Genomic DNA, 20159 nt, shown 5'->3' with positions numbered 1-20159 from the left:
AAAGCCCGAGGCGATGACGTAGTATTGAAGATGTGAAAAATAGGGTTAAGAAGGCGAAGCAGAGTGGGGAGAGACTTGTGGAGCACAGAGCTATGGGGCGCCCAAAAGAAGGTATGTATGGCCGCAGCGCGGAGAGCCAGGAGGAGAGCGGAACCAGGCGAGCCTGGGGAAGTGAAAATAGGAACGCTCCTGGAACCGAAGGGACCAGACTAGGTAGGTAAGGGCGGGGAGAAGCGGCTCCACTCATAAACTACAATTCCCAGGAAGCGTTCGGCGGACGGATGTGAGGTGAGGCGCGAGCCGCGACCTTTGAAGGAAAGAAGGAAGTGCTTGGGCGTCGCAGAGCGGGAGAAGCGGGCTAAGGTAGGCGAGGGCGCGGCGGGGAAGGGGCGGCGGGCCGAAGGGGCGGCGGGCCGGCGGCGGGCCGTAGTGGTGGCCGCCCTTCGGGCGCGGCGGGGCTGCGTGTCGTCATAAGGCGGCGGCCATTTTTGCGGGTAGAGACGGCCCGGGCGGGCGCTCGGGGAGCGGGGTGGGCTTGAGGCTGCGCGGCGGGCGGGCGGCCTTGGCCACCCGGTAATTGCTTCTCTTCCCGGCGTTTTGTCCGCAGAGGGAGCAGTATGTCCGCGGAAGTCCCCGAGGCAGCCTCCGCGGAGGAGCAGAAGGTGAGTGTGCCCGTGGAGCGGGCCGGGGAGCCCGCAAGGCCCGGGGCCGTCGCTGCCGGGGGCCGGGCCTGGCGGCGGCCTGGTCCCACCGCGGGCGAAGGGGCGCAGCCGGAGCCAGCCCGGCGCCGGTGCAGAGCCGGTGTGCCGCTCTTCCTCACCTGGCAAGGCCACACACTCCGGAACCGGCCGCCCGCAGGAGCTCGGGTAGTTAGCGCCGGCGTGGTGCGAGTTGGAGGTTCTCAGCGTCCTGGCTGAAACGTTCCTTTAGCGCCTGGGTGTGTCGGGGTTTCCCTTAATACTCAACTGTACACAAGAGCCCGTGACTTGGTCCTTATGCGTGGAGCCTAAGTTTTTCCGTGGGCTACACTTGGCTCATGAACCTTTATTTTTCTCTCGAAGAACTAACTGTCCAACTGCTTGTATTGTCTGCGTGTTCTTAGCTCTAAAGGCGGTATCTCGTGTTGGGGCGGTGACTTAGACCTGGGTTGGAATTTCAGGTCCAGTCATTGTTAGCCGTGTAACTTTGTTCAGTTACTAAACTGTTCAAGCTTCAGTCTTCTCATCTGTAGAATAAGAATAATAGTCCTTGCTGGATACAGTTGTTGTGAAGCTTAAATGTGGTGGATAACTTACCGCTTTGGCGCAGCGTGTGCTCCGAAATGTGTGCCAGTGGGATTCGCCTGTGGTGCTTGACTAAAACTCGAAAGGTTGGAATTTAAATTTTTTTTTTGCCAGCTGACTTGATCACGTGTTTCGTGGAAACATGGGAACATTTTGTGAACTCACTTGGTAATACCTTGCTGATGTAGGGAAATAGGCCACGGATCGGTGTGATTCAGATTATGGATATAAAGGCTTTATATTTGTCTAGGTTAGTGCTTGCTTCTAAATAACCATAATTATTTAAAGAGTCAGAGGGCATTGTCATAAATGAGATTTGGTCTAATACTTGGATTTTGTAAGGGCTTCTGCTTTACGTTACAACCATGCTCCTAATCAGGCTGAAAATTTGATTAGTGTTTTAAACCCATTCCATGTGTTGTTTACCATGTTAACTTCCCCTGAATTGGATGGTTCTGTTATGATATTACTTGTAAAGTAACTGGAGAAAAAAGCAATAACAAATAATAGGCCAAGTCACTACCTTATTCGAGAATATTCCGATGTAAACTATGTTGGGTATTTTTCACACTTTGCTAAAAATCGAACTTGGGGGCAAAAAAAAAAGTATATATGCTATATATAATTTGAGGATTACAGTCATAATAGTAATATTAAATATTTATTGTAAAATATTTATCGTGATGTTCATTATTGCTTAGGATTTAGGAGCCCAGATAAAACAGCAAACCCATGTCTGTGCTGTCTTGTCCTAAACACTAAAATCAAGCTCAGTTTTGACTTCTGACGCACAATAATGTGCTATGTAATTTTCTTTTATGAGATTTGTTAATATGTTGCCAAAGCGTGGAGTGTTGATTTCTGCATTGTAAATGCTTTCACTTGGGAGAGCCTAATATTTATGTCTCTTAACAAGTTTAAGGCTGTCTTCAATGTGTTCTTTTTGTGTCTACATTAAAATTTTAATTCAGGTCTTTTGGTTTTAGGGCTGCTGTGTGAGGTTAGTAATATAATGTCCCTTCTTGAATTAAGGTTTGGCTGTAGATGTTAAGTGCCCGTAGCATGGATACCATCCCTAAACATGAGGAAAATGTGCAGAGTCACTTCTGTGTTCCTGTGAGCCAAATCACCTGTTTCTTGTATTTGGAAGAATAGTTAGATGACCTAAAAAAATTGGATTATTGTTTTTGTACTCAATTGACCTTTGAATTAAAGCCAAAGTAGTCAACTAAAATACCTTTAAAGTTTTATGGTACGTCAGCCTATTGCTTCTGAAAAACTAAGGTAAAGAGATGATGAGCCTGGCATAGAGTAAGAGCTAAGTCACTATTTATCTACCTGAGTAGTATGTGCACCCTTGTTAAGAGAAGAAAACTATAGGCCACTATTTTTTATTGCGATACTAATTAAATATTACAAACGTAAAAATAAGTATAAACTCCTATCTCTCTTACACCACTCTAAATCTAAAACAAACTAAATACAGACAAAAACATTCTAAATTATTAATTCACTGTCACATGGTGTTTTGCTGAAACTGAATTTCCAGTGTATTGAGACTATGGTAGCAATTGTTAAAGTACAGGAGCCTTTTGAGTTTGGCAAGTTAACACTCCCTTAGACCATATGATCCCTCAGTTCTCCCTTTTTTAAGAGTTAGCTGTATGGTCATTTAACTGTAGTCTTAGGTAGATCATTTACATTTTAAATTCAGCTCTGTAGTTTTCTCATTATTTGGACAAATGGAGTAGTAGATGAAAGCTCAGACACCCAAGCACCATAGGACTGCTTAAATATAAGATGACAATTCAGATGCCCTAAGATATGCTTATATTTTTCTTTAGATTATCACCGAAGTGAAAAGTAAACATTATTTTAGCAGAGACCTCGTGGATCCATCATCCACTTTGAATAATACTTAGCTGAGACAGGCATGCAGTCTGATCCTGGGGGTGAAAAGGGACATGTGGAGCCTTAAAACACATAGTTCTGTTTTCATTGTGAGCATCTTAAACTCAGGACTCTCCTTTATTTATCTTTTCTCCCATGGCACCTAGGATAGTGCCTGGCATTGTTCTGAAAATGTTGGTTGAATGAATTTTTCTCCAAACTTTTCAGTTGAAACTATTGCCAAAGCACTATGTCAATACAAATGACGATACTAGTACTGCAGTTAAAAAAAGAGAGGGATAGACCATGGTAATATAAAAAACCTTAGCTTAGACCCACTTAAGAAATCTGAAAGAAAGTAGAAGGATGTTTATATGTATTTTTTCATATATATGGCTTTTAACTTTTTCTTAGAGAAGATCTTAATAGCAGGTTCTCTAGAAAACAGGTTTTCTAGAGATTTTATTACAAAATTCATCAAATTAAGTTAGTAAGGTGTCTTGGGAAAGGCTAACTCAAGTAGAGCTTTCAACTTAAATATCTTTGTCAGTTTAAAAGGTATGCTTGGTGCTTTTCTGACTGGTGGAGGAGGAAGAGAACTGCTGTTTAAATTACTTCATTATGTCATCAGTAAAGAGTGGATATAAATTGCTGTCCCATTTTCCCAGTTTTTAAAAAATCGTGGTTAATATTGGCCTTTTCTGGGACTGTTTTGACAGTACTTTTGGTAACCAAAAGGCTTAAGATATATTCAGTTTGGACCACAACCTGCTCCTCTGGTTTGTTGTGCAACCATTGATTCTTAACAATCTAGAAGTAAACCTCAGAAAAGTTTTAAAATGTCTTTCAAAAAAAAAAGGCTGTTTCATTTGTTGTATAGTAAATTGCTGAGATAGCAACAGTGTTTAGGCTTGCCTGTTGTTTGTGCAAGACTTCAATACTTAACAACTTCTATTCCTGAACTTATAGTGTCTACTAAACATGAAATATCCCAAAGATAAGCTGTTGGTGAAACTATCACGCGTTTAGAAAGTTTCTTAACTTTTAAAAAACAGTTGGAGTACATTGTATTTGTTCATTCAGTAGACTTTTATTGAACACCAATTAAATGCCGGGGACTGGGCAAGCAGCAAGGACTTAATAGAACTACAGAATTTTTCCACAGAGGTTGATAACAGTATTGGTCCCTTCCTGACACTATACCAAAGGATTTGTTGGCTTTCATTAATCTTATTCATCAATCAGTGCATCAATGAACATATTGCTGAGCAGATTGAGAATTTACTTAGAGCGGTCAGATTTTTATTTGCTGATGTAGTTGTGTAACTTCCCTGCTGAAGAGCAAAAAGTGGTATTAATCATTCAAACTTACTATCAATTCCATGACAGACTACAAAATAATCCTTAATTATTTGAATATATGTATGTTTATATATGTGTATATATATGCTTTTATACCTTATACTCCTCCTACTTACAGAAAGCTTAGCTAGTATATTTCAATAGACTGATTCACAAAAATGCAAGTGCCTAACGTTAATAAATATTAGGCCCTGTGCTAATTGTAGAGTATACAACGAAGATTATTTTGGGGCATATGTTATTGCCAAGAGAATAACTATCACTTAAAATATTGTTTTTAAGTTTTTGTTTTTTGTACATCATAAGCATACATCTCTGTTGCAGTATCCTGGATTTCTGCTTTCCTAGTTTGTAGCCTAGAGTAAAAGTTCCAGAATTCTAATGATGCTTTTTCCCCCCTCCTCCCAAAGCTATTATCAGCATAGAAACCACTTAGCTAAATGAAGTCACTCATATTCCAGCATCTATTTCTAAAAACTAGTAAAATTTCAGTGTAACACAAAGGCCTCTTGGAGAGTAAAGATTCAAAACCAGATTTGAATTTTTAAAAATACTTTCTTCTTGGTTAAACATGTCATTTCCCATCTTTGTTGATCCTTTCTATTGTATCTTTCTTTTTTATTTCATTAATTTCTGCTTTTTGTTTTCTCCTGTTTTCTTTGGGTTCCGTTCTTTGTCTAACTTCTCAAGTTGGATGCATAGCTCATTGAGTTTTAGTTTTCTTTAATATAAGCCCTTAAGGGACACTTGTATCCCACAAATTTGGTATGTGTAGAATTTTTATTATTAGTGAGTTCCAAGTAATTTTTTTTATTCCTATGATTCCTTTTTTAACCATGAATTATTTAGTAATGTACTTTAATTTCCAAATGGCAGGGATATATACAGTTTGAAATAATTGACTTTTAACTTTCTGAATTGCAGTCATAGATTGTGGCCTGGATGGAAATGGTTAAGACTCGCTTTATGGCCTAATATTTAGTCAGTTTTTCCATTTGTCCTTGAGAAGAATATGTATTTCCTAATTGTTGGATGCAGAATTAAAATCAAGTATGTTGACTACTTTGTCTTTTTCACATACCAATATGAGGAAGGTCTGTTGAACTCTCCTATGCTGATAGACCTATCAGTTGCTCCCTATAATTTTGTTGATTTATTTATTTTGAGGCTTTCTTACTAGAGGCATAAACATTAGATCTTCTGCATTCCTAATAAAGCTTTTTGGTCTTTTTTTTTTCCATTTCTTGTCCTCCTCCCCCCTCCCCCCCCCTTGTTTTTTTCAATTGACTGATTTTCTTCTTCCATTTTACCCCCACTATTAGTTTGGAAGTTATATACTTTATTTTGTTATTAAATTGATTCCCCCTGAAATTTTATCAAGCCTCTTCAACTAAGCAAAGTGTAAAATTAATATCATAAATCTTTTTGTAAATGAGACAGAAACATAGAACACTTAAACTTTAAAAAACTGTTGTATATTTTTGTTCTGTCCTTTTTTAACCTCACATATTAAGACATTAAAATTAGGAAAGTGTGTCAATTATATTTCAATAAAGCTGGGGAAAAAATTAGAAAAGTGACTTGTTCAGTATACATACATACATACCAATTTCTTGTTTGCTTTTTCCTTCTTTATCTCAGACCTTTTGAGGGATGTATTTTCATTCTAGCTGGAATAAATGTTCAGAAATTCCTTTGAAGGATGTTCAGAAACATGCAATCACACCAAATTTTGTGTGCTTCTTTGCATTTTTTAACGTGACTGTAGGGATAAATTGCCTTTTTAAAAAAAAATTTCTGTTGCAGCTTTTTATTTTAAATCACTGTGAAATGAAATTCTCACAACATAAGACCTCTTCAAACTCCAAAGTCAGGCATCTGGAGTAGACTCTCAGGTCACTTCTCCCTCTTAGCCCTGTGTCCACCCCAGTCACCCCAAATCCTGCCAGGACCATCCTGGTGATCTCTTTTTATTTGTAATAGTTCTAGCAAAAGTTATACAACAGTTTATTCCTTTAATTTTAATTGGCAGTTTACATATATACATACTGCTATACATATTATCTCCTTTCTTTTAAATTACACAAATACTTTCTAGGAACTATTTCAGTAAATTGCTTATTTTACCTGATTTTGTCAGTTAATGTCCTGCTCTGGAGAATAGAAATCAATTTGGGTATTTCAGACAGAAAGGGATATGATTTAGGGGGTTAGGTTACAAATTATTTGAAAGGATAGAGTAGCAGAAAGGGGAAGATGATGTTTCCAGAGGTGAGGGATTACAAAAAAACCTTTGACACTGCAAGAGTGAGCACTATTCTGAGCCCAGCATCCTCTGCCCTATCTCATGTAGCTGCTACAATAGACCCTAATCATGAGCTTGATGCCCTTCTGCAGGAACACACAGGAGCTACTGCTGTCTGCACATTGTGTGGCATCACCAGGAATAAAATGGATTCTTTTTCCCATGCCTTTTAATTTGTTGTAGGTACCATTGGCAGAACCTTATAGGAATTCAGTCTGCGAAATGTGCTTTCAGGCTTATTCTAACTGTGGTGATTCAGAGGAGTGTTTAGAGAAGGGTGAGTGTGGGCTGAATGCCCATGGACACAGTCCACCACCTGACATGTTATTAATACTCCACAAGCAAACTGTACCTGCGTCAGATCATTGGTGAACATCCAGGCATTTGAACTTGCTTATCAATAAGCCCTAGAACTGTATACATTTGCAGAAGGTTTAAGAATGTTTCTGTATGATCCATTAAAAGTATTGTATGTGTCTTGATGGTACTGACTACATTTAAAAAATGTAGCTTAGGTCATATTTTCCACCCTTTTGGTGTTAAATGTAGCTGAAATCCTGAATCCAACTGCCAAGTTACACCTAGCAGGGACTTGCCATTGTGCTATGTATTTGGCCAGGAAGTCCAAGAATTGGTTTGTTTTTCTAGGACATATTACAGATTTATTGTAAATCTAAATAATATTTTCAGCTGTAGGTGCTGTTTTGCCCAAAATATTTTTTGATAGTAAACTGTTTCAATTTAATTAAACTGTTTCATTTAATTCAATATTATATGTAAATATATACATAAATGTGTTCCTTATTAAGAAAATAGGGGAGTACCAGATAAGATGGCATATTGTGCACAACTTTTTTCCCCTCGTATATAAAATGGAGAAATCTCCAGAAACGCTGGAAATTAGGGAAAGTTGCTACCCCATACTAGAAATTTTAAGGAATCTTTCTTAGATACAGAGAACTGATAATTCAAATCAAAGAAGTAGAGTGCTCTCATTTCGCAAGCCTAAGAAAGCTGGATGGTTTTAGTGGAAATGTAGGACTCTGTTAACATCGTTTAATTTTAAGGTGCTGGGACTGAAAGGCTATAATTGGGTTGGAGTCCTTTTCAACCAGTGTCCAAATTTAACGTCAGCCAATTTAAAAAACAATTGTATAGTGGAACCCAAGAGGAGGTCCCTCCCAAGTCCACTTATAAATTAACCACTATGGATACCCTGGGGCTGTAGTAGCGAAGTGAAGCCTCTGTGGTGACCCAGCGCACTGTCTTATACTAAACTGGGAACCTTAAATTTATATTATTTCTCCAGCTTATCTGATTAATACAATGTAGTCATATCTTGTATAGGGGTTAGGTTCTAAAGTTAGTAAGGCAAAAAATCACATATAACTGAAATCACCCTTGAAAAACCCAGTGAAGTCATGATCACATTAGAGACTGCCCCGTCAATTCTCAGTAGGTCAAGTGGTAGTCACTTTTTTGTCTAGCGTTTGAACAGATGGCCGAGCTGGTTCTTCAGTTGATTGCCAGCTGAGGTAGTTGACTCCTGTTACAGGGGCCGAGTTTTTAAACACTGGAATGATAAACAGCATGTTGATACACTTACACTCTGAAAGAGACATACTCTGGGATTGAGACTCTCCTGGGAATGCAGGGTTGCGTCATAAACCTCACACTTGAGCTACCCTTTTTGAATGGAATGACTGGCAGAATCACCGATACTATTTAGAGTCTCTATCTCTGGCTGGGCACACATAGTTGAGTTTTTTGTACATCGAGTGAATGATGCAGCCACTGTAAAAAGAATGAAAATCAAAATATATAGACGCATGAAACTGCAGCATAAGAAGAGAGTAGAACACTTGAAGCAGAAGGAAGCATACACATAAAAGAAGCCCCATAGAAAGGGTATATTTGACAGCAGCAGCAGCTTTTTTCTCAAAATCCTCTAAGACTAAAAATGAGAAAAGGTAACAACACATGAGGAAGCTTTTGAAGATGGAAAAAAATATTGACAATCTATAGGGTGAATAAAGTTGATTATAAAACATGTATGAAAATACTTTTGAGGAAGATATATGCAAAAATTATATGAAGTTTCTTGAGTTCCTAGATTAATAAATGATTACTTGCTGCTGTGTAAGAACAGTAGGCTTGACATTTATGGATAACATTTCTGCTTTTTGACTATTCATAAATAACCTGGAAGAATCAAGATATGCAGAGGTGTGTAATTTTGCTGAGCTGGTGTGCAGAAGTGAGTCCATTAGCTAAAAAGTATGCCTTGCCATTGCCCAGCCTCCCCTATCAAGGCAGCTCTATTTTTCTTGATTCATTCTTTCTTCTGCACTACTTGCCATGAAGTGGTAAACACTGCTTCCCTATAAAATATTACTCTTGGGGACTTCCCCGCAGTCCAGTGGTTAAGACTCCCCGCTTCCACTGCAGGGGGCACAGGTTCCATCCCTGGTTGGGGAACTAAGATCCCACGTGCCGTGTGGCACAGCCTATATATATATATATATATAATATAAATATATTTTATATATATATTATATATATATATATATATGGAAGAAAGTAAGCTATATCAAGACTGTGTTAAAAGTGAATAGGCTTAAGATATTGATAGTCCTTGGTCAGAAAACATATTTTTGATGCATTAAAGATGGGATCTTTGGCATGAAAACTGTTTTCCATTAAATATGGGTAGAAATTAGGCAATAAAATATACAGATGTAAAGATTGGCAGAGATGATGTTTCTCTCCTTTAAAAATAACAAGGTCTTCTGCATTATTCAAGGAAAATATGATGGTAAGTAAGCTGCTGTTAATTTCTATTAAAGATTCTCAGAGCTTTCAATTAAATATGATTTTGAATAAACAGGAGGTCAAAAAGCTCTTTTTTATTTTAACAGTATTAAGATGGTTCTCTAAATATGGGCAAAGAGCTGATGAGTTCCATAGAAGGTGACTAACTATAAATGTATTATACATGACTGGAAAGTAATGGCAAGCAAGACTTCAGAGCTGAGCTATCTTGATATTTTTATCCAGTGTGTGGGGTGTTATACATGCATCACAGCTATAATAGAGCTGTCACATGGATCATTTGAAAAACAAGACAGAGATGTTTTAAAAGCCTCTGTGCTTGATTTCTTAGTCTGTTGCTGCATTATTTGGTATTTGACAACTAAAACCAGAATCCAGATACTTAAAAGGTGGAATTATCTAAAATAACTGAATTGTGATAGACAAGTAATTTATTTAAAATTATTTCAGGAAATGGAAGACAAAGTGACTAGTCCAGAGAAAGCTGAAGAAGCAAAATTAAAAGCAAGGTATCCTCATCTGGGACAAAAGCCTGGAGGTTCAGATTTTTTAAGGAAACGATTGCAGAAAGGGGTAAGTTCTCATGTGTAAATCTTCATATGTTTTAAGTCCTGTGAACTCATTGTGCCGAAAGAGATTGTGAAATGGGTGTCTGTGTATATAGCTCTTTACCACCAGATGTGTGTGCATTGATAAGTATATATGTTGGCTATAGTTATATGTGGATTATTTTCTCAAATAAACCAAATTGCAAGGGAATTTTTTTTCAGCTTTATTGAGTTATAACTGATGTAAAATATTATGTAACTTTAAGGTGTACAGTGTGATGATTTGATACATGTACATATTGCTAAATGCTTACCATAATAAGGTTAGCTAACACATCTTTTACCTCACATAATTACCATTTTCTTCTTGTTATGGTGAGAACGTTAAAGCCTGACTCTCATAGCAACTTCCAAATATACAGTCCAATATTGTTAACTGCAGTTAACACCATGTTGTCCATTTATTAGATCCCTGGAACTTACTTATCTTAGAATTGAAAGTTTGCACCCATTCACCAGCATCTCCCCATTTCCCCCACCACTCAGCCCCTGGCAACCACTGTTCTACTCTGTTTTCTATGAGTTTGATGATTTTAGATTCCACATATAAGTGACGTCATACACTAATTGTCTTTCTACCAAAAGAATATTTTAACATTAATTTTAGTTTAACAGATTACTTTTAAAAGTGGCAAAATATAGAATGGTGTTTTTATACAGCATGAAAGAATGACATTCACAGCTTTGAAATAATAGAATGACAAAGAAGGATTATACCAAAACATAAAAATAAAATCCTTGATCCATGAAAAGTAATATGGTGGGGAAATTATTATAAAAATGTTAGTTAATATTTGTAATACATAAAATGGTTTTTCAAATACACAAGGAAAACATTAAGGTGCCCTAGATAAAGGATTTTAGCAGAGGAAATATTGTTATGAAACACAAAAAAATGTTTATCCAGGATAGAAATCAATGGAGTATGAATTAGAACAATTATTTCTTTGTAGCTTTAACTATAATAAAAAGCAGCATCATTATTCAACAGCAGAGATATAGTAAATAAATTGTGATAAGTCAACAAAGTAGAACATTATGTGGTCATTTGAAAAGCAAAGACCATAATATACAGGATAAATAGAAAAAAGCAGCATTGAGAAACATGTTATGCATTCTGTGTAAAATGTATCTGTACCAAGTCTCATTTTGAAATCATTCCATCAGATGTGGTTTTAGTATGGAATTATGTAATTTTCTTTGATTATTATTATTTGGATTTGGGATTTGACTGTTAGTGTTTAGGAAACTTTTTTTCCTTTGCTAATCTTCAGTATAACTTATGCTAACAGCCTTTCCTCCAACATTTGGGCTGTTGACTTCGTCATTTTTCTAGCTTCAACGATTTATGACTTTAAGTATCTTCAAGTTAGAATTTATATACATTGTATCTTGGCGTTGGTGTTATAGATGTAAATAGTTGTCAATAAGAAAATGCCACTTGAATCAAGAAATTTATATAGAATTTGAGATGGGAGCTCTTGAATGATTCTGTATTTTACCAAAATGTCAGTGAATAAGCACTTTTATATTAGGGAAATGAAATGTTATATTCAACTATATAATTTCTTACTATGTTAAAAGAGTTTTTTTTAAAAAAAATGTCTGGATCACAGGGTTTTAGTTTTCCTCTGTCGTAATAGCAAACTGACAAGTTATCTTAGTATCTTTAAACAGTTTCTTGTTCATTTGAGAGGGTTGGTTAGATATCATGTATTTTAGGTCCCTTTCTGTTTTATTGTACTTGTTAATGTTATTTATTCGGATACCTATTTTTAGGCTTTTAACAATATGACGTGTGAGGGATATCAAGCAGCAGTCTGGCCCATGTTTTTTCGTATTTGTGGAGTTTGTGAAGTCCCAAGAAAACTGAGGGTCCAGTTTTAAGAAACATGACCTTAAAATTAAGTATTGTCACTTTGGTGATCCATTAGTGTCAATGCAATTATAAATATGGATGTAAGTGTGGCCCTTAAATTGAAGTGGGAAAAGGCTCTTATAAGAGTGTCATCTAGATGGTACAGAATATGTTAATTTTTAAAATTTTCACTTATACAAAATTTAAAAATTGTTAAAGACAAGTAATATTGCCTTCTTGAACTGTATCTTTTCCAATATGAGAAACATTGATCTAGTTCATTCCTCTACCTAGAGCAGTTATAATTATTAAGCATTGAGTTTAGTTTTTCTCTCACCACACTAAATAAATTTAATTCCTTTTCCTCAAGCAAAGTAGCCTAATCTACAGATAAGTGTGATCCCCTTGTGATGAACCTTTGTTTACTATAAAATAGGTAACATTAGAAACAGACTTTATTACGTTGGGGAAACTCTGCCTAAAATTTGCACTATGTGTTAAAGTTCTCATTTTGTGCTTTTGACTCTAAGAAATTTGGCAGTCTACTTTCTCTTTTAGAGGCTACTAAACTTCAGAAGTAGCTCTCTAATATAATATAGTACATCAGAAGTTCTGAGGTTTTTTTTTTCACTACACTTATTTTAAAACATGCAGAAATGAAGCTGCAGCAAGTCTTAGAAAGGCCTGGTCCAAGTTTCCTACTCTATGTGTAGTGACACATGAAAAGCAATTTCTAACTTTAGACTCTGGCCTAAGGCCAGATGCTTATAAAAGAATAGTCACTGGAGGGAGGCAGCCAGTGAGACCTTTTTTTTCAGGCCATTCAGCAATCTTAAACTAAGCTGTGAGTTCCTAGCTCCTTGATTTACCACTTGAGTTACCCCTGAAGTCTCAAAGAGAATATTTATATTTCCTCCCCTTCATCGTTTGTCCAAGCCCTCATCTCGTATCTGGATTCTTGTCTATGCTATAGGCAAAGGTTAGGTTCCCCTCCTTTGAGTAACCATAGCACCTCATGTATTTAAAACTGTAACAGTGGATTTACTTGACTGTTGTCCATCTTTATATCTCTCTTCATGATTCACACAGTGCCTCATGTAGTATTGCAGGCACTCACTAAAGGTAGGCTAAACATGATAGGTGAAAGTCGTAACCCAGGCAAATTCATCTGTTTTTACCTCGGAACAGACTAACTCATTAGGTTATCTATATTAAGGTTGATCTTTAGCTCCACAATTTATATTTCAGTGATAAATGGTGTGGTTGTTACCGCATCCATCTCCAACTAATAAGAGCAATTGTTGTACTTAGTGTCTTAGGTGAAAAATGGTGGTATAGGATAGGGTTGTGTATTTTAAGTGATAATTAATTTCTAATGAGTTCATTTCTTTTATTACCCTAAGCATTTATATTTTAACCTTAATTTTTATGTTAGTGAACTGCTGTAATTCAAATAAATGGTTTAAATCCTTACAGAACAGTTCATCTTAGATGACAGAGTACCAGCAACTATAAATAATAGTTTTAATAATTGTAAGCTTGATTGGAGGTGGGTGACATCCCAAATGCAAGTTGGTGGATTGTGTGTTTTTATTTTCAAAATCATTTAAACAAGAAATTCATGCTGGTTTTTCCATTAGTAAGTGAAAGGCTTGTGTCCCACTCTTTAAGTCCAGGGCTGTTAGCTCCCAGATAGATTGATATGGAAGTTGATGTCAATATTGAGGGTTCCATACTGGCACTAGAATGATATATGTAAGCCTGAAGAAAGGGTTCTTGCCTGACTTCTCAGCTGTTGACTTGTGATAGAACTCACTGTAGAGTCATAGCTATTTCGTGTAGTTGATGTTTTTGTTTAAAAACTTTTAGGTTTATTTTATTTTGACAGTACAGGGTCACATCTATATCTTAAACCAGTGTAATTGCATATGAAAGCTTTTTAAACTCTAGTCTGAATTTTTTTTTTCTTGTAGCAAAAATATTTTGATTCTGGGGATTACAACATGGCTAAAGCAAAAATGAAGAACAAGCAACTTCCTACTGCAGCTCCGGATAAGACAGACGTCACTGGTGACCACATTCCCACTCCACAGGACCTTCCTCAACGGAAACCATCTCTTGTTGCTAGCAAGCTGGCTGGCTGATTAAAAGAGCTGAACTGCATGAATCTTCTAATTCCCATTATTTCTCCTTAATATGTTACTTCTCCACTTTTTATTTCCTTTCACTCACTAAGTCGTTTGAGAGTTATGGCTTTGCAGGTAGTGGTAGTGTGTGTGTAAGGGAATATACATGTGTAGAGTTTTGATTAGTTTAACAGTGCACTGATGAAAAGAACATGTTAGAGCAATGTAAAGTAATCTACTTGAAAATAATTGTATATATTACCTAACTCCTAGTGTAGGACTGGTTCCAACAAGTAACAAGCAAGTTTTACAATTTTAATGTTTTGGCTTTCTTTAATTCATCTTAATTATAGCTTTGTATGTTACTCTTATTTAATGTAACCTTTATTGTATTGATTTCTTCTGTATTTTCCTTTTGAATTTTGTAAAACAGAAGTTTAAGACCACAAGTTAGAAGAAAGGTCACATATTTCAAACATAAATAGATGGGGCTTCAAAAGATTTGTATCCTGTGCTTGAACTTGAATGGCCTTAAATCTGTTTCAGCTTTAACAATAGAATTTTACTTGGGCAATATTTGCCCATTCTGGTGTAACTTATGTGACTCTAGTGCTTAACAGCTGCTGTTGAAGAGTATTCTTATTCAGTTCTGTAGTGTTAGAATACCTTTTGTTGTTAAAGATGTGAATGAAGTGTGCATGTGCATCGACTGTTGAATTCACTTTTGTGCCATTTTTGTAAATACAGTAGTTTTGCACAACCTCTCACAACTGTCTGTATTAATTTCACATATTAAAGAGTAGATGATGTGCCAACCAGAAGCACAAGAGTTCCTACACAAAACCCTGTGTGTCATTAGAGCTTTTGCATAGTAAGAGTAGTTTACAGTCTTGGGGTTATAGAATACCAAACTGAAATCTTTGCTCAGTCTGCCATAGACTTAAGCTTTTTCATTTGTTCCTCATATCCATGACATTCAGTGGCCTTGTGCAAATATGATATGTTGCTTAGGCATATCTTTTGTCCTATGCAGAACATTTCATTTTGACTTTTATGAAAATTACAATTCATGTAATTTATATAAACTTTTTTAATGTAGAAACTTTTTACTTCCATAGTCAATTTTGGGGACACTAGAATAAAATACTTTGCCTCCTGTGGCCCCTCCCTTCTTTTTTTCTTGCTTCTTTGACTCAAATTGTGTTGGGCTGTGCCGTTCAGTCTCTTCAGAAACATAGGTGTCTATATCTTTACTCTTGAAATTTGCTCTATTGAATGCTGTATATTCTAACACAATAATGATATTTTCCTTATAATATTTCTCAGTTGTTAATTAACCACTCTTAATCCTGTATTGTTAAGAATTGACAATTGTTTAAATAAAAGGAAATTTATAATGAAACAAATATTTGAGAAGATTGGCCCAGGAACCTAGTCAGGATGAGCTGAACTTTAAGTAATATAATGAGCTAGGTGAATTAGGCTTGTGACAATTAGAGGAATTTACATGATAGGTGGAACATATTCATAATAAATACTTAGATATTTTGTTTCTATAGATGTCACTTTAATAAAATACAATACTTATGGTTTATCTAGTTAGTAAGAACTTTAATTAACAGACTTAACTGGGACAAATTTGCTGGTCTTTTAGGAGCTCTTCCCATGATGCTGAGGATATGTAGCCTGAGATGACAGTATGTTTTTCTTCATCTTTGACTTGTGCAGGGCCTTCCCCTCTTTTGGATCCAGGCATCTTTTCTGGATCTTGGCTCCATTTGTATACCTGCTTTCCTATGACCGCAAATCACCATAGATGGTGCCTTGAGCATAGTACCTGCACTTAAAGGCTGCCTAGCTCTCTGAGGAAAACTTGCTGATTATCTTCGTGCTTCACCCACCCCAAAAGGCAGAAAACAGCAAAATCGATAATGTGTTAATTTGTTATTATAAGGATTAGTTATATATAAATAGATTTCTAACAGGAGTATGTAGGTTATTCCAAAGTATGTATAATCATTGTAGGATTATTTAAGAATTACAAAATAGCCCAAAGTAGAATATCTAGTGGTTTTGTTTTGTTTTTATGACTATTTGCAAGCTATCACCATTAAATTCACACACACACATCAGAGATTAATCTCAAAGATCAGACCATGTTACTGATTATGGTAGGACTCCTGCTATGGTTTGTGACAAGTGATGTAATCTCTGCCTGAGTTTTCATTTGTAAAATACAATGCTAATATTAACCTACCTCAAAACTTGTTGAGGATCTGTGAAATACTGAGTAAGTGCCCAAAATAAAACATTGTTGATTGTCTTTTTATTAAAAGTAAATTTCCTCATTAAACCAACCTGCCTTCTGTAAAGTCACAGTAATAGAAATCTCAGGATTTTCCATCAGAAAAGACCTGTCATTTAGGACTTGTAGGTATAATTGCTTAGCCTCCATTATTGGTGCTTGGGATAGAGGTTTTACATTTTTCTGTTTTTGTTCTGCTTCAAAGCTCAGTTAATTGAAGACATATTTGCAGGCTGTTTCACCATTGCTTGAATGAAGATTTTTGACCAAGGTGGGCTTAATCAAACATTTCTGTGATTTCAGAATTGTGGTTTGAGAAATGGCCAGTTTTAATCATTGTCCTTATTATAAATGAATGTTGGAGTAAACAAGTTGGAGATAAATACTTCATGAAAACTAGCTAATGTCTGAACTCAGTTATCTGTTTTATGTCCAGTAGCTCCTATTTGATAATACAGTTCAGAGAAACATTTCATTTTTAAAGGCTACATCTGACTAAAACAATTATTGGCATGTTGGGATAGTAAGGACTGTTGGATTGTTTTGAGGAAGTGAAAGGAGCATTTTTGCAGTCTATTTACAAGTTATTCAATATTCCTTTGCTGCTCACCTAAAAATAAGTCTTAACTATTCATCAAGCCCTCTACTTGTTGTTACTTCACTTGGAATTTGTTGCTGTTTTTACTTAATGTAACAAAACTATACCTCTGAATGTTTATTGATACTTTTTACTAAATCAGACATATATTCTTTCTCAATCCAAATTAGTGAAGTTTTATCAGTGCTGAAATATGATCTCTACTTGAATTGTGCTCTAAACTTGGTGTTTGGTGATCCAGGGGCAAGTATTCAATAGGAAGAGCATGTCTGAATGGCAACTTAAGCAGTTTCTGTGGTGGCCTTTTTACATTCCCCAACATTCAGACACATTTCTTCCATTTTTCATTTTCCTTTTTCACCTCATTTTACTTCACTTCTCCCCCCTCCCATCCCTGCTTATTTCTTAAGCCGCCTGATGGCATCTGTTAAATGGTATTTAGGACTGATGAATGATCAATCCTTTAATACCCTTCTCAATATAACACAATTAAGGACCCATTTAAAATTTTCTAAAACACTGTCCTCATCTGGATAATGACAAGTTTGAGCCACCGTCCCAACTCTGCAATTCAGCATGCACTGCCAGTCTTCCCCCATATCCCTTCTCCCCCTGACATCACACCACACCTTGTAAAATTGGGATCAAAGAAGTCTCATTCTGGGATTGTTAATCTAAGGATAAAAACACTGATTTTAATACTGTTTTACTAGTTTCTGCCTTTTAAAGCAGGTAGGCCTATAGGTTTTATTCTGGAAATCACTGATGGTCACGACAGCCATTAATTATGTTTGTATTTTGTTATTTATCAACTAAACAGCATTTGAAAGAAAAATCTAATTTCTTTAATATACCCTCAGATCTGTTACTGCATCTTTTATTTGTGATGCAGTAGGACACTTGCCTGTATTAAAAGGGCCAAGAGTAAATGCCTTTTTTGTTGAACATGTCTATAGAGTTGGCAGTTAATGCTGAAATTTGTTAAATAGCCCTTCCAAAATTATACTTGTGAAATACACAAAAATAAATTGATCTACTTAATTTCTATTGATTCGATTTGCAGTTTTTGTCTCATTTAAGTGTTATATTGTTTTTCGGTGTATTTTCTGAAGTTGATCCCTTTAGATTTCAGCTACTACAATATGCAGAAAGAATTTGACTATTGTAGTCTTAAATTTTGTTTTAATTTACAGTGTTTGTTTATGAGGTCTTAGCAGCCTAACTTACATTTGTAAAGGCTTTGTAATTTAGGTAACATGAAATGCTTGCAGATTGTGAGTCTTTTCCATCTCAGGTATAAAACACTCTAGTACAATACTGTCAGAAATAGAAAGATTGGATGAGACATTCTGAGAAATTTTATATACATACAGTTGACCCTTGAACAATATGGGGGGTTAGGGGTGCCCACCCTGGGCGCAGTTGAAATTTTGTGTATAACTTACAGTCTGCCCCCCTTATCCGTGGTTCTGCATCCACGGATTCGGCCAGTCACAGATCGTGTAATATTGTAATGTGTATTTAGTGAAAAATTCCACCTCTAAGTGGTCCCGCACAATTCAAACCCGTGTTGTTTAAGGGTCAACTGTATGTGTGTGTGTGCATTTAGATAGATGGATAGATAAAACTTAATGCAAGGTGGAAGTATTACATTCCTTAAGAGAAATAGGAATAATAAAGTTCCAGGAAGTCTAGAGGAATGCATTATTAAATTTAGGGGATAAATGGGATGAGTGGTAAATTAGGGAAATTTTAGAGGTAGTTTTGAGAGATGGGTTGCTGTAGGCATTGGTGGAGGGAAAGGGAGAAAGAAGCATTTTAGGTGGAGGGCTGTTATTTTCAAATAGGCAAGGAGTTGGGAAAATGTGGCTCTGTATAAGGAAGTTTGGTTGGAGATCAGGGCATGCGAAGGAACTTGATTTTCCTGCATAACACTGTCCTTTCCTCCAGCCTTCAACTCAGTAAATACACCTCTGTGCACTTGCCCACTTGAGTACTTGAGCCAACGTTAGAAGTTATCCTTTATTCCTCAGAGGCTGTGACCAACACCCACCAAAATACACTGAATTTGTCCATTTCTCTTCCCTGCTGGCACCATACCCAAAGCCACTATTTCTTAACCTGGACAACTGCTATAGTTCTAACACGTAACTTTCTTTCTTTTTCGTTTTTTTGCGGTACGCGGGCCTCTCACTGTTGCGGCCTCTCCCGTTGTGGAGCACAGGCTCCGGACGCACAGGCTCAGCGGCCATGGCTCACGGGCCCAGCCGCTCCGCGGCATGTGGGATCTTCCCGGACCGGGGCATGAACCCGTGTCCCCTGCATCGGCAGGCGGACTCTCGACCACTGCACCACCAGGGAAGCCCTAACACATAACTTTCTACTCCTGCTCCCTTGTGCGTGCTGCAGTCCCACCCATTCCCACTGCCTCATCCCATTTCCATTCTGAAATCATACATCCAAGATCCTTTTGCCCCTGTTGAACATGTTTCTTTTCCATTAAACACTTCCCCTGTTTCATAGTTTGGCTAGCTCTTTTTCATTCTGAAGTCGGATCAAATTTAACTTCCTTAGATGAAGTCTGATTCGTTATTGCATCCCTAGCACCTAGAAACAGCTTATACATACTACATGCTTGTTGAATGAATAAAGTGAAATGGAATATTGGGTTGGAAATTAAGTGAGAAACCAGATTAAGGTTATGGATGCAGAGAGATGATGATTCTCCATTCAGTCACGTCTAACCTTTCCTTCGTTGCAGTAGGCCTTTATACTCTGTTTCTCTGCATGAGGAGAAATGTCAAGGAGCTTTGCTCTCATAAACCTCACATCACTGAAATTGGTGCGCCTGATTTTCCATGGCAAGGATGTATTAAATGTTCACTGCTTCTCTACTCTTGCTTGTGATCACAACCTTGCAAACATTCTGCATCTGGTTTCTGAGGCTCTTTATTGCCCCATTACCAATAACTTGGGCTGGTTAGTGTCTTGT

General features: G+C 36.9%; 1 protein-coding gene across 1 annotated transcript; it reads left to right on the top strand.

Annotated features, from left to right (window-relative positions):
* The first annotated feature begins 265 nt into the window (after window positions 1-265).
* Window positions 266-18218, top strand: ARPP19 (cAMP regulated phosphoprotein 19). The gene is made up of 4 exons (XM_067747397.1): window positions 266-363; window positions 608-662; window positions 10123-10245; window positions 14112-18218. The coding sequence occupies exons 2-4, from the start codon at window positions 618-620 to the stop codon at window positions 14280-14282; spliced, it is 339 nt and encodes a 112-aa protein (XP_067603498.1). The 5' UTR covers window positions 266-363; window positions 608-617; the 3' UTR covers window positions 14283-18218.
* Window positions 18219-20159: the final 1941 nt, after the last annotated feature.

This window comes from Pseudorca crassidens, chromosome 1, assembly GCF_039906515.1.
Source record: "Pseudorca crassidens isolate mPseCra1 chromosome 1, mPseCra1.hap1, whole genome shotgun sequence".
In the NCBI taxonomy this organism is placed as follows: Eukaryota; Metazoa; Chordata; class Mammalia; order Artiodactyla; family Delphinidae; genus Pseudorca; species Pseudorca crassidens.
Note: the sequence above shows the minus strand (reverse complement) of the source record. Positions and strands in the feature narration are given on the sequence as shown.

Coding starts and splice junctions, on each gene's coding strand:
- ARPP19 (XM_067747397.1), top strand. CDS start 618: ATGTCCGCGGAAGTCCCCGAGGCAGCCTCCGCGGAGGAGCAGAAG. Junction 663..10,122: donor CCTCCGCGGAGGAGCAGAAG/GTGAGTGTGCCC, acceptor AAATTATTTCAG/GAAATGGAAGACAAAGTGAC. Junction 10,246..14,111: donor GGAAACGATTGCAGAAAGGG/GTAAGTTCTCAT, acceptor TTTTTCTTGTAG/CAAAAATATTTTGATTCTGG.